Source organism: Perna viridis, chromosome 5 (assembly GCF_037379345.1).
Source record: "Perna viridis isolate PV_CMFRI_1.1 ecotype Kerala chromosome 5, ASM3737934v1, whole genome shotgun sequence".
Lineage (NCBI taxonomy): Eukaryota > Metazoa > Mollusca > Bivalvia > Mytilida > Mytilidae > Perna > Perna viridis.
Window position 1 is genome coordinate 40,454,720 of NC_142449.1, and position 15,272 is coordinate 40,469,991.

At 33.3% G+C, this 15,272-nt stretch overlaps 1 protein-coding gene across 4 annotated transcripts in view; it reads left to right on the forward strand.

Annotated features, from left to right (window-relative positions):
- LOC148617487 (fibrocystin-L-like) overlaps nucleotides 1-15,272 on the forward strand; it is a 95,702-nt gene that overhangs the window by 70,226 nt on the left and 10,204 nt on the right. For all 4 annotated transcript variants that reach the window (XM_088585204.1, XM_088585205.1, XM_088585206.1 and 1 more), the window contains 11 exons: nucleotides 471-1,041; nucleotides 2,776-2,941; nucleotides 3,739-3,978; nucleotides 4,812-5,087; nucleotides 6,230-6,484; nucleotides 7,419-7,574; nucleotides 9,513-9,743; nucleotides 10,085-10,795; nucleotides 11,095-11,257; nucleotides 12,448-12,671; nucleotides 14,455-14,715. In XM_088585204.1, the coding sequence (XP_088441330.1) occupies nucleotides 471-1,041; nucleotides 2,776-2,941; nucleotides 3,739-3,978; nucleotides 4,812-5,087; nucleotides 6,230-6,484; nucleotides 7,419-7,574; nucleotides 9,513-9,743; nucleotides 10,085-10,795; nucleotides 11,095-11,257; nucleotides 12,448-12,671; nucleotides 14,455-14,715 (3,254 nt within the window). The remainder of the gene's footprint in view (nucleotides 1-470; nucleotides 1,042-2,775; nucleotides 2,942-3,738; nucleotides 3,979-4,811; nucleotides 5,088-6,229; nucleotides 6,485-7,418; nucleotides 7,575-9,512; nucleotides 9,744-10,084; nucleotides 10,796-11,094; nucleotides 11,258-12,447; nucleotides 12,672-14,454; nucleotides 14,716-15,272) is intronic.

Here is a 15,272-nt window from a genome sequence, read left to right on the forward strand (position 1 = left end):
AGCATCTGTGACATTGATATTTTGGACTGATTATATTAGCTAAAAATGCTGGGAAATGTTCCCACTTGTCATTTTTACATATTGCATATAAACTAAATTTGACCTATACTATCTTGAAAAAGCTATTTTACAAACACTTCAATTGTTTTTTTCAGGAAGTTCTGAGAAATAAATACTTGGAAAATGTAATAAAATCTCTGTCTTTATTTTTCTTCATGTGCCACACCTTTTACACATTTTGCCTGATTCTTAGACAGAGAAGTACTGAACTGTTACGGTCTCAATCCAGTACAAGTCAGTAAGACATGTTTGTTTAATAATATATGCCCCCACCAGAAAAAAATCCCCCTCCCCCCCCAAAAAAAAAACAAATTGAATTTTATGACTTTTGTAACAGAGAGTGTATAATCATGCCATGTGCTTTGGTGGAATTGTTAATACTAAATTTGTTCATTTTTTTCTGTTGGTAGATTATTGATTGATGGTGTTGAGTTCCATGGTTTCACTGCTACTAACACTGCTGCCTTTAAATATGCACATATTACTGGTAAAAGTAGTACTTACAGTGGTGGTTTTGAAGTACAGACTAAAAATTTAGTCTTCAATGACGTAGGTCCCAATCATCGAGGAATATTTGACTGGGAGTTCCATGGCTACATAATTGACCAGGATGGATCTTTAATTGGTCAGCTAGACAAAAAGGGTTGGAGTGTTGTAACTTTTAGCAACCTTCTGCCAAGCAGTTGCTTAGATTTTCCCGCCTTTTCTCATCCTGGCAAAACACCTGCTAAGATCTGCCCGCCATCTGTGAGATTCCATCGCTTTTCTTTCAACAATATCCATCCTGAGTCATTGGATTTCAAAAACTTCTTAATAAGTAACAGCAATGGGCAGGCATTTGTTCCTTGGGCTAGAAAACGAATGACTCATCCTAAGGGATGGATGAATTATATGCCCAGCAGGAGTACTTATGATATCTTATGGGAGAATGCTGAGCACATGACTAATATTAGCTTCACTGGAAGAATGGATCGATTCAGGGCAAGTTTTTAAACATAGATGTTTTGTTTTTGTTTTTTTTTTTTGAAGAAAACAAATAACCTTTCTTCTTTTACAGTTTTGTCTGTTCTGTTTAATTAAAGTCCCCTGCTGGTAAGCTACAGGGAACTTCAGGTTTGCACTAAATTCATCTTTTTATGTCCAAGGGTAAAAAAAAGCTCTTTCTTACTGGCAGTGAATTACATGACAGGCAAGTCAAAGTCAAACAGAGTTTGCTTTCTGGGCCACCTGACATTAGATTTTTTTCTTTTAACATATAAAAAACACATGTAATTTTTATACTAGACCAGTTCAATTTGATAAAAACCTGTCCACTTGACTAGTTAGACTATTTTATTTCTATCTCTCCAAATCTCTATAGTTATACCATGATATGTTAAGATTGAGAATAATTTTTTAGTCACCTTGGTGGAGTCCATGTGAGCAATTACCAGCAGTTAGGATCCGTTGTCATCCGTTGTAGTTAACATTTTCTCCAAACTCCTCTCTTCTAACACTACTTGACCAATTGGAACAAAACTTGGTATGAGTATTCCATGGGGTATCCTGTATAGAACTGTTGTGTGGATTTTTGATCGGTTGAAAAATATGGCAACCGTAACTAAAAATAGAAAATAAGGGTCAGAGAGTAGTTTTTCACATATATCTCCAAAACTGTTAGGTTTAGCCAAATAAACAAATTTAGATAAAGTGTTCAGCATGATGAAATCTATCTGTAGTCATATTTTCATTTTAATCTGTTAAGCCTTGTCAGAGTTATTTCCCTTTTTCAAATTTTTTTGCTCTTCTTAATGTTTTTTATTTTTAAAATCTTCTCCTTTCAAACTTTTTGACCTATTGGAACCAAATTTGGTATGAATGTTCCTTAGGGTATTCTGCATAGATCTGATTTGGGGATTTTTGACCCTTTAAAGAACATGGCTGCTGTTTAAACTTAAAATAGAACAAAGGGGTCAGTCAGAAATTTTTCTCTTATATCTCCCAAACCATGAGGTTAAACCAAATGTTTTCTGTTGCCGAATTGATCCTTATTATAAGGCCTACAAAAAGTCTACAAAGGATGACTCCTTTTCAGAGTTATTGCCTTTGAAAGGTGAAAATTACGGTTTTTTTTTTAAGTTTTCAACCATTATCTTTCAGTTCAGTGAAATGGTTCCCTAACCGAGGGAATTCATATAAAATACTTGATGATAAACAGTATGTTAAATGATGGTCAGCTTTCAACTACTAAGAATAAGGCTTGAGCCTACTGTTCCATTGTAACTCTTTCCTGAAAACAAGTTTGAAACATTAGATGTTTGCTCTTGGAGGTTTAATATCAACATTTTATACCAGTATTCTTTTTGGTAAATGATTGATCAGTAGGCAGGGGAGGTTTTGTAAGTTGGTTTAATAAAAAATCAATTTGTTTTACATTTTGTATTTAAAGGAGGGCTGGCATCTTTTTGAGAAAAAAGAGTAAATATTCCATATTATTGGGAATTTTTTTACTTTTACTTGTCTATTTATAGAAGTAAAAATGTATTCTATATTTTTCAGAGTACTTTACAAAGGCAGACTTTCAAAAAAAATACTGGTTTCAGGTGCTGCTGAGATATAAATAAAAACTTTACATTTATGCAAAAAAAATTATCGTTGTCAATATGAAACCTGGTTGTTTATGTCTTATAAATATCAAAATTATAATGATTTGACATTGAAAGAATTCATTTTTAGGATGGAGACTGGGTTATATTAAAGACAAAGGTGGCACAGAAACCTGATTGTGTGGAGACTGATGGGATATGTGTAAATGAAACTGATGCTGATTCACTTGATGGTGCAGTCCATTACCATGGTGACTGGATTCATGTACCAAATGAAATGAGTGTTTATTATTTAGGTTAGATATAAGTTGTAAGAAATATAATAATAATTCAACCTAACTATGAACATTTTATACAATTGTCGTTTGAAGTACGTATTACTGCTTTTTGCTGTCCATTCATCCTATCACACATCTTAATATCTGACAGAATGTCCCCTGATTCATGCATGCAACCCCTCTCCCCCTAATAAAAAAATGTTCCCTTTTATAGACCACAAAATAGTGTTAGTTTCTCAAATGGTCGTTGTTTTCCACCTTGTAAGATTTAAAGTTCTTGATTTGGTCAATGATTTATATGGAAATGAATGTGTGGTTTTCATTAAAATACAGATTGGTATGTAATTAGGTAAAAATATGGTGTATGTAGATTGAAAAAACATCAGTTGTATATGTTCGTATCATATTCAATTTCACTAATGCAAATCAAGATTTCCTTTAAAACAGAATGAAATCAGTCCAAGTTACTTTGATGCTTATATGAGATTGCTGTAAAATGTTGAATACAAACGTTCCAGTGATTTGTAAGAGTTGTGTCCCTTATCCATGTCTACCTTCTTTAATGCAACTGTTTATTATACACATAATTGATAAAATGATATTCGTGTTTTTTTTTAAGGTCATTGTGATTTGTTGATATAAACATATGTTATACACAAAATAATGATCAATTGTGTATTTTAAAATAACATCCCCAGAATGCAGTACATATGAACTGAAATAAGCAATGTTCAAAAAGCTGAATTGCCTTATCTAATCCTCTTTTAAAAACATGCATATTAACATAAAATGTGAATTTCCATTTTTTTTTTCAGTATCATACAGAGAACGTTCTCAAGCAAAGAGGAGAAAACGAGCAGTCGATTCCGACTCTAACATCTACCTATATTTTAACCTCTACAAGTGTTTGTACCCTGACTGTGAGCCACCAGCTGATCCAAACACTTTACCACCAGAGGACGTCAGGCCAAACAATGCTGTTTACTGGAATGAAACGTCATCGTGGCCAAATGGTACACTTCCAGTGGATGGGGACTGTTTAGCCATACCTGAAGGTACTTATATATGTATCTGTGTTTTTGTGTGTTTTTATTCTGTCACCAATGCGGGACATATTACTGGTTGTAAAACTGCTTCTTATTTGTCTTTCTATCTGTCCAGCTAACTATAAAACTTTTGTGAGTTAAATACTATTCTCTGCAGGAATCATGCAATAAGTGGCACATCATATTGCTCAATTTGGTCTTTTTTGCCTTAAATATTTTCAGTACATCTAGAAAACAATCGAAAAGCTATCTAAATTTATCCTGCAGCATCTGTGACTTAAGTATTTTTTTTACTGCTTGTATGAGGCAAAAGTGTCAGAAAATTTTTTCACCATTTTCTATAGTGTATTTCAACTAAATTGAACCAACATTCACTAATTGATTTTGAATTATATGAGTAAATATTTAGTTGTATTAAAATATCAAGTACCCTATTAACTTTCACAGTGATAAATTTAAGGTTAAGGTCACATAGTTAAACTTCACAGAGCTAAAGGATACTGAATGGCTTGCTTTGCCCTGGTTTCACTCTTTCAGGGAAATTCCAAGCCTTGAAAATAACGTAAATATAGTGATTTTAATACCTTGAAATACTTCCGCATAGGCTGTTTCCTCAAGCAAAATTCTTAAAAAAAAACACTTGACCCAAGCATTTTGGATACTAATTGGGGTAATTTTCTTTCCTAATCCAACAAGAGTGGCACTTTTGTGAAAAGAATCAGTGATAAACATCAGTATGCCAATGAAACTGCTGAACAATAGCATATCAGTACAAGTAGTTATGTTCCTTAAAACCTGATAGTTTATCTAAACATTATTTATGGTGACACATGTAATTTTAGATACTTGGATGGTGGCTAACACTGAGATCCCGCCATTATGTGAGCTCATTCTCTATGGAACTCTTGAATTAGAGGCTAATGATGGAACGGGTGGATATCGTAGTTTTGAAATTAAGACGCCACGCATTGTCATAATGGGTAAAGGACGATTGATTGCTGGATTTAATAAGTATCAGCCCTTCCTTGGTAACCTGGATATTATTTTACAAGGAAGTCATAGTTCACAAAGTTATAACTTGGAGCCAGATGATAGAGATTTGGGTGCAAAGGCCATGTGTAAGTCTTATTATAGAATATCTGAGCAATGTAAGAATTGTCTCCCCTCAATAAATATAAATTAAATAGATTTCATTAACTTTTCTCACAACTTAAAGTAGAATGAAAATAAGAAACCTTAGGCAAAGGCTGTATGTAAGTATATGGGCAACATTAGAGTTGTCTCCCCTCAATAGAAAATTTCAGTACATTTCATTTTCCCACTACTAGAAGAAATGAAATACCTTATGTTAATTCAACTATCTTTAGCATTCTAAACACATTATTAATAATAAAAATATGTGATCTTTCAACATCATCAATATCAGCCTGTCATCAGTGGTATGATCATAGGTGAAGAAATTTACATTCTGATTATAAATAAAAAAAAATTATTCATAAATGAAGAAATTACATTCAAATATGACTTGAAATAAAAATATACCGGTAAATTTAAAATAATAATCTAAAGTTTCTTTTGGTAATGATTCAAATATGTGATAATTTGTTTTATATTACTGCATTATTATCGTCCCATGTATCAACCCTTGACTCTTATCTGCCCCTAAGCAGAGCTCTCAGGTTTGATATGAAAAAAATGCAATGTAATAATCTATAATTATCAAGTCAGCTAATATGGAAAACCTTATGCAATTATATCTTTATTGACTAATAGTCCAATACATCATATTGGCCTAGGCCAATATGGATAAAAGCTGTTTTGGAAGGCTAAATCCTGTATTAATGGTACACTTTTGTATTTTTTAGTTTTGATCATTGTTAGACTAATATTCAAAATTAATAATTTAATCAATAAAGACTGGTACTATCTGATCTAGATAATGTGAAAGGATAATATTGCTGAGGACCAATTTTAATTAATATTGCATATTTGTAAAACTATGGATTTAATTTTCAACAGTGTACATTCTTCCATTGACAGTCAAATGACATCAAAGAACTCAAAACTCAATTGAACAAATAAATGAGTTTCCTCAAAAACATTGACAAGAATTTGTGCAGTTGCTATGCTCAATGTAATTTTGTAAGTACAATCTTAATTGAAGTTTTCTTTTTCAGCCAAGTAATAATTTCATGTAAATTGGTACTGCACAGACAATAAGTCTTACACTTAAGATCTAATCACTATTTTTTCTTGACAGCTGTTTTTGGTGGCCTGGACCTGAATGGAAAGCAGTTACTGATACCGTGGACAACATTAGATGTTACAGGTATTGTTGGAGAATCAAGTATTACAGTCAGTCGGGAATTAGACTGGGCTGTTGGCAGCGACATTGTTGTCACGGCAACTGGATACAATCCATGGGAGACTGAGACATTTAAACTCACTGCAGTGTCAACAACTGGAAACACAACAGTTCTAAGTTTAAATGACACACTTAAGTATAGACATCTAGGTATGTATTAAAGATTTTCTTTGATAATTAACAAAATACTTGAATCAGCATTTTGCAAAAACATAACAAAAAATTCTCAAACTTTAATATTTGAAACGTGTTAAATATGGTAAATTGAGGATATACTTAGATGTTTTTATTATTGCAAATTATATTGCTGGGTTGTAATCTGAAAAAGTGAAACACATAATGTGGTATATTTCATGATTCTGAAAGTGATTGAAAAATTGGTCTTTGAAATCTTAGAAATTTAAGTTGCATTTGAAAATGAACAATAATCCAAACAATCAATATATGCTTAAGGTTCTGTATTTATAACCCATACAATAAAGTTTCATGGCTATAATGTTTTTGATTTGTCTGTCCATTTGTCACAACTTGTTTTCACCTGGATAGTGCCTCCAACTATTTACTGGTACCAATTTCCTTCAAGCTTTGCTGAATGGTTAAAAGCAATAAAATCTTGGATGGGATTGATTTTACAGAAGTCTATCAAAAAGGACCACTTTTTTTGGGAGGGGGTTTAATAAAAAGTCAGTGGTAAATGAGATAATTAGTACCAATAAAAGCTTAAATGAGATTGGTTTGCATGGGAATTAGTTAAGGGAGACCACTTTTTTGGGGAGGGAAATATGGAGGTAAAATTTGTGAAAAATTGAAATTTCATGCAAAAAAATATGTTAAAATTTTAGGGGACAATACAGTGGGTCCTCTCCTATGAATTAGTTCCTGATTACTATCAATTTTACTTTCAAATTGTTGTAAAAAGATTTGAGATTTCAATGTAAGTTCTGTATGCATGATAAAGAAATTATTTCTTTCATGTAGTAATGACCTATTTTTTTGGAATGGGGTATAATAAAGTCTTTACAGCAATGTTTATTAGACATTGTATAGGTTTTCAGCAAATTGGATTTTCCAATGTTTTCTTCAGCTTTTAGTGAAAGTATAAATGGGAAGGATCAGGTAGTGGCAGCTGAAGTTGGTCTTCTGTCAAGGAATATCAGGATTATAGGGGAAGATTACCCTGATCTCTACCCAGAATCCTTTGGAGGACGCGTTCTGATCACAGCAGGCTTATCTGGAACAGGTATTATTTCAATGTACATTTTAATTTCAGTAAGACGCTAAAGTAATGTTAATGTTATTTGATAATTTGTTCTGTAGTAATATGAGACCATTGACATTACACTCCTTGAACCGATCCGTGCAATGATTTGACGGATCGATGATCGACCGGAAACTGATGGGTGATCGATGATTGATTGCAATTTTTGTTGCACGGATCGGTTCAGGTACTGTACAGCTTCATTTTTTGCATTAATATCTAATGTCAAGAATGGGAAAGAGAATGCACATGGTGAAACACAACAAATGCACCAGTGTATAACACTACAATAAATACTATTACCATAAGGTCTTCAACAAGTATAAAGTAAGCTCTGAAAGGTCCAGAAGTAAAAAAAAATCCATGGTAACAGAATGGGAATTTCTCATAATCAAAATTAAAAACAATATAACAGGACACAAAGAGACATTAATTGGCCAACATCTCCTTAACATGGCAGCCACATGAAACATGCTCTGTTTAAATTATTTTTCATACTTAACCATCACCCTTTCGTGGAAGGTCAAAAAATGAAGTGAAATAACAAACAAAAACAGAAAAAAATTCTCTTAATATTACATTCAGTTAATCCTTCATGACTACCTCAATAGACAGACATAAATGAAATAAATACTTAAGGAGGTAGCCCTAGGGTAAGGGTTTGTTTGTTTGTTTGTTGGGGTTTAACGTCCGAGCAGCAATATTTCAGCTATATTCAGACGACCTAGGGTAAGGGATACAACAGGGATGCAACCCCTAAAAATCATTGGAACGTTTGTATTCAGCATTTTACATCAAGCTTATGTAAGTGTCTAATTAACTTGGATTCATTTTATGCTGCTTCAAACAAAAGCTTGAGAGGCTTTGGTGAAATTGAATATAATACAAACATATCCCTGATTCCATGAGTTATGTCCCTTACCCTAGGTCTACCTCCTTAAAGAATGCTTGCAATTACTGAAGCTTGCTCAGAACATAGTAAGAGTGGCAAAACCATCAAAACTACCAGTATGAGAAAAATATTTATCAATTAATAAATATAACGGGTAGAAACAAATATCTTGCATCTGCAATTTTAAAGGTTGACATACCTTAAATCTAAATGCAGTTATGGCAAAACAATTATTTATTTAGGTGCATGAAAAATCCCTCTAAAAAATCCTGGTTTTGCTCCTAAGGTATTGTTCCACCTAAGAATCATTCAAAAGCAGAAAAAATAGTGATTCATGCATATCTTTTTTTGAAACCTTTCAGAATTTCTTATAGATAATGTATTGAAAAATGAAAGTGTTAATGGAAGTTTCCTTAATACAGATAATTTTTGTTGAATTCATTTATGAAAAGTCTAGAGAAGTTTCCTTCTAAAATTTGTACAATTTAAAGTTTCAAAGGCTTAAAGACTACCTCATGATAAAATGAAAAAAGAACAGATATGGTGAATACAGCATAGGCCTATTAAACTAAATGTAAAATAGTAATACAATGTACTTTCCCAAAAAGGTCTTCACCAAGTGTAAACCCACCATTGTGTAAGATCTGGCATTGCTTCACCAAGTGTAAACCCACCATTGTGTAAGATCTGGCATTGCTTCACCAAGTGTAAACCCACCATTGTGTAAGATCTGGCATTGCTTCACCAAGTGTAAACCCACCATTGTGTAAGATCTGGCAGGGAATTCAACATTTCATTGGTCATTGAAATAGTCTATTAAGAGAACTGTGATTAAAATACGGTTATTTCAAATAGACCAAAAAAAATATAACAGTCATTCCCTATGATTTATTTTGGAGTTCAAGAAGTAAATTATCAAACAAGATTGATGATATGATTGTCACATTACAAAATTTGGTCTATGAGATGATAGAAATTTTTTTTATCCATTCAGAAAATGTGTTACTTATGAAATTAAATTATTACAGGATATACCAGATTGTCTAATGTTGAGTTCTACCATATGGGACAGGAAGGTTATACAGAGTGGTATGACCCACGATATGCCCTTGCCTTTGTTGATGCCCCTGTTGGAATGAGCAGACCATCCTACATTGAGTCATGTGCCTTCCACCATAGCTTCTCACCAAGTATAGGAATCTACAACTCTCACAATGTGCCTGTTATCAACAATGTTATTCATTATTCTGTTGGATGGGGTAATGTATCATATTTAGATACTTATTTACCTATTTTATTCAAAAGTGTAAGGTGAGCTCACCGTGTTGATTGAGAAATTAACCAGAAGCAAGCATTACTTGCCTCTGAAACTGTTAAAAATTATTTTGAAATGATATTTAAGATGTTTTTTCGTACAATATATTGTTACAGGTTTTCAGTGAGCTCCTAATATTGAAACCATTTCAAACTCTATATTTTTTTATGTTTATGATTTTAATATACATTTTTATAATAGAGCTACTTCTTTTTTTACCTTGTATACCAATATAGCTGTTGAGTATAAAGTATGTCAATTTTTTTTTTACTTTTTTGTTTCAAGCTATTCAGACCACTTCTGCTGGAACAGAGTTGAGAGGTAATCTAGTGACATTGACCCTATGGCCTGGATCATACCAAAATAGGGTGGAGGCATCAAATTATGACTATGATGGAGCCATTTCTGCCATTAAAGCTACTGGTTTAATCTTAGAAGGGAATGCTGTATCTGCGGGCGAGAGGACATGCTACCATATTCCTCCACAGACATGTGACCCAGGTGCAACTGGTCTGTATTCAAACAACATTGCCCGAACCTGCCTTCTTGGAATTATGGTACTGCCTGCTGATCAGCTGAGTGGAGACTGTGGGAGATTTACTGGATTCTCAATCTCAAAATGTCCATACTATGGAATTTACTATAACAACATGCCCAGTCTCCAGGTAGACAATGTGTGTATTTTCGACAGTGCTATTGGTGTATTTCCAATGGTAATTGGTCCAGCATCACTTAGCCACTTATTTGCTGACAAGTTTGTTCTTATCTCAGATTCTTTAATAATTGGGAAATCAAATGCATTTAATTGTGGTACAGATGTCCTTGACACAGCAGAAGATAATGTGCGTTTAACTGGTAGTAGTCGTCCTTTTGAACTTACTAGAAGAATTGGAGTAATCTTTGGGCAGTTCACGAGTGGTGGAAACAAATTTCCAGAAAAACCTGCTCTTAATATCATGGCTTACCAATCAATAAAAGGAATAACTAGAATTGAAGGTTGGTATACATTGAGCGATCCAGAGATTTAACAAAAGTGGGCAAATTTTGTTCTCAAGAAAAATTTTAAAAAATAGGAATCATATTCACTTATGTTAGTAACATAATGCTTTAAAAAAGTGAATGATTATTTATGGACTTAACCTTACATTTCATGTGTTAAAATTGAAATAATTACACCTTTAAGAAGTGCAGTTTCTGGAATCCTTTCAATTGGAGGAGCTGAATTCTTTTGGTATTTCCAATTATAAATGTACTTTTCATTAGCAATGCCACAATATTGAATTAATTTTTGGTAGGTGTTACCTTTGCTGGATTTAATGATGACTGCAATACTAATGGTACTGCCATTACAACCAACAAAAACAATGACGATGGACAGCACCCTGTTGAAGTTCAGGGCCTGACCTTCGTTGGTGTAACTAAAGACCACAGAGTGTTTTATGATCGACCAAGGCTAGAGTAAGTGTACTTACATTTGCATTGTAGATGAACCTGTGTTGTTGTTGTTTTTTCAATTTGTAAATGTATATCAGTGTTTTACATGTTTGTTTACTTAAGTACATTTTGTATAAACTAGAAAAAATACAATGGTTATTTTGCATATTCTGGTCAAAATTTAAAAACAATCCTTAATTTTAACTTAAGATGTCACAAAACTTGTGACATTATGATATTATGACTCTATGAGGTCACAACACTGTAAACAAATTGAAGAAGATGTAGAAAAAGAACTGGAAAAGACCCATGGCTGAAAAACAAGTTTAAAAAAAGATAATTATAAATACCTCAGAAACATTCCCTGAGGAATTTTAAACAATGTAATTTATACCCTCTGCAAATAAAGTTTGGAGGGAATATAGGTTTCACCCTGTCAGTTTGTCTGTTTGTCTGTCCACACTTTTTTCTAAGCAGCTTTGAAACTTTGTAACCACATGTAGGTGTGCAAACTGTCAGTAATTTATGTTTGAGCAAAAATTGTAGAAATGATGGCAGCTTGACTGAGGCATTTTTCAGCAAATCTTGGTCTGATGCGTTGTTTGCAACTCCTTCTCAACTACTTGCAGGATTGTAATAAAGCTCAGTTGAGTGTAAAATTACCATATGAAGTCGTAAATTTATGTTTAAGTAAATTTACAGTCATATTCTGTTATTGTGCTATCTTCAAAAAAGAAAAGTATTGATTTCGGTTTGGAGTTAGGTGTTTTAGAAGTGGTGGCAAATTGTGTGTCAAAAGTGCTTAATCTTCCCCCCATAAAAATTGTGTCCAAAATGAATCATGCATCTTCATTGGTCCCCAAATGTACAGGATTCAACAGGCTGCAGGGGGTTGATTGCACGAGTATATGATATCACATGATTATTTCAGGTAGAATGTATACCTATAACATTGAGCAAACTAAAGCCTGGCAACACAGAAAGCTGTTTTTTTTCCTCTTATTTCCAAAACATTTTTACAAAACAACAAATTTGGTTGTATTATGTGGGACATCAAGGGCAGATCCAGGATTTGAGTTTAAGTGAATTAAATGCTGTGCAAAGCAAGGCAAAAAATATTATGGGCTGGGTATTACCTCAAACATTGTGAGTAAATAATGTTTGTTTTCTTGTGAGCATTACTTATAACACAACATCTATTTGTATTTTTCCAGGGTTATAGATGATTCTAACTGTGTTGATATGGACTGTGATGGCTTGAAGAAAGCTCTCATAAAAGACTTGGATGGATCATTATTAGGGGAAGAAGGAGCAGTTATTCCTCAGTCAGAGTTTGAGTGGAATGGTGACCCACGTAGAGGTTTGGGTGACTACAGGATTCCCAAATCATTATTAACAACAGTCAGTGGGATAAGAATACCCCCTGCTGAATACAAGGGTAGGAAAATGTTTATTACCAGGGCCTATTATCTAGACATCAATGTCAAGTAGAAGTTTAGTAAATTCTGTTTGAAAAATAACACTATTGATATTTTAGTCTATGCAATTTATTACAAAACCTTATCCTTGTCAAAAACAAATGGGAGAAGTAAGTGCAAACAAGGAGACATTTTTAGTGGAGTCTGAGTTGCTCATTTTCTTCTGTTACTTTTCATGTATTATTTTAGTTACTTTATGTTCTTTGTTGTGTTTGTCTGTTTATGGTGCCTTGTCCCTGGATTACCTTCTTTTGATTTCTGCTAGAATCTTGGTGCCCTTAATTACTCCTTCCTCTTCCCCTCTAGATTAGGCCTTGAAATTACATGATGGTATTTTTTCTTAGTCCTGATTGGTGTTATGTACCAGTCTTTATAAAAATCAGACAGGAGGGAATTCATGCATATCAAAAACCTGCCAAATTCACATTTATTTCTTATTTAGAATCCGTTACAGACCCCAGAACTGATCTGGGTTGTTACACCATTGAGATAAAAGAATTAGACACTTTACAAGAGTTATTGTTCTTGAATTGGTTGATCTGTGTAGGAGATTAGTGTATGGTTTTCTTTATAAAAAAGCAGATTTTTATATAGGAAGGACTGTTGTTGTGTAAAAATATAACATATATTGACCGGAAAAAACATTGTTTGTTCATTGATTTTTTCCTAAACTATGAATCACTTTTAGAAAAGCAGAAGACGCTTACCCTACCGGTGCACCTGGTCCATGTTCCTAGTATTTAGTGGAGTTTGAGTTGCTCATTTACTTTTGTTACTTTGTATGTATCATTTTGGTTGCTTTATGTTCTTTGTTGTGTTTGTCTGTTTTCCATGTCTGGTCTTTGTCCCTGGATTACATTCTTTTGATTTCTGCTAGAATCTCTGTTCCCTTGATTACTCATTCTACTATTGGCAGTGTCTGAATTTTGTATGGACTTGTCTTAAGTAAGCATTCTTTATAAATATCAAACAGGAGTGCTCATGCATGTAAAAACAATGCTGAATATACTTTTATTTCTTGTTCAGAAGCAGTTATAGATAAAAATTATAGATTGTATTCAAGAATAGGTATGGTGTATATGTCAATTTAAGAGACAACAACTTAACTGGAATGAAAATGTCAGCCCAAGGCCGCCAATTGGTCTTCAGTGAATGACAAGGAAATCCTCATACCAGTGTATGAATTTGGCACTATGCAAGAGTTTCTGTCCTTGATTTGGTTTGATATGGTTGATTTAAGTGGGAGTTAAATGTGTAGTTTTCTCAAAACATTAAAATACTGAAAGGACTATTGTTAAGTTAAAATATAGCAGACCTGAAAAGTATCATTTGTTCAGTGGGTTTTCAACACCATAAATCACCTCTACTATTGGCAGTGTCTGAATTTTATGTGGACTGGTCCTTAAATATCAAAAGGGATTGTGATTAACCACCTCAGCAACCTAATATTCATTAAAAATTCCTTATTAAATGATACCAGCTATAATTCAAAGGATAGGTCTTTAAGTAAGACTAACATAAAATTGTTAATGAATCAGATTGATTGTTTTATTTTAATGGTCTTTTCATGACGCATAATCATGATACTTACTACTTATTTTAATTTTGTGATTAAAGTGCTGGACAAATGCCCCCCATTTATCGCCAAAAAATGTAAAACTATTCATTAAAAACAAAAATCAACATAATCTATAAATATTGTGCCCTCCTTCCCCCAAACAACAAACCAGCTTTGTATTTTAGGTGTTATACGCAACCAGTCATGTGTGTATCATGAAAGATGGCAAGCATATGAATGTCTGGACCTTAACTATGAGATGCTTGTAATAGAAAGCATGGATGAAGATACAGAAATTCGGCGAATTTCTCCTGTTGCCATAGAAGGACATGATCGTCAAGGCAACGGATATGTTGATCTAATTAATGGACCTCAGGACCATGGCTGGTGTTTTGGGTACACATGTAGAAAGAGGCTGTCAACTTTCCAAGCTTTAGTCATAACAGGTAAAGAATTAATTTTCAATACAGTGAAACCTGGCTTTACTCACCTTCCAAGAGAAACTCCAATTCCTGATCTCATAAGGCAGGTGGTCTTTATATACAGGTTACTTATATATAGAAAGCACTACATAAGGAAATTTAAATCGTAGTCTTTAAAGGCAGGTTGTTGATAAATACAGGTAGTTGCTAAGGCAGGTTATTGATAAATACAGGTGGTTCCTAAGACAGGTTTGACTGTAATTTAGATGAGAAAAAAAGATGTGCAAAAAAGTAGGACCTGTGAAGATCTCTTCTTGTTAACTTTAAAATATCTTATGATCTCAGAAACTTGGAAATGAGTTCACTTGGCAGAATCTACAAGATAGTAATTTTGAAATTAAAATGATTTCAGTATATAGATTTACATTGGACTTTCCCCTTTTAATATATAAATCTTGTCATGTGACCCTAAGAGTCTGTGACTACGACTAATTTTGGTTGTTACGAATCAGTTTAGAAATTTTGGAGTTAGTTTGTATTGGTTTTGATAGTTAAAGCTAATTACTGAAACTGGCTGTAGG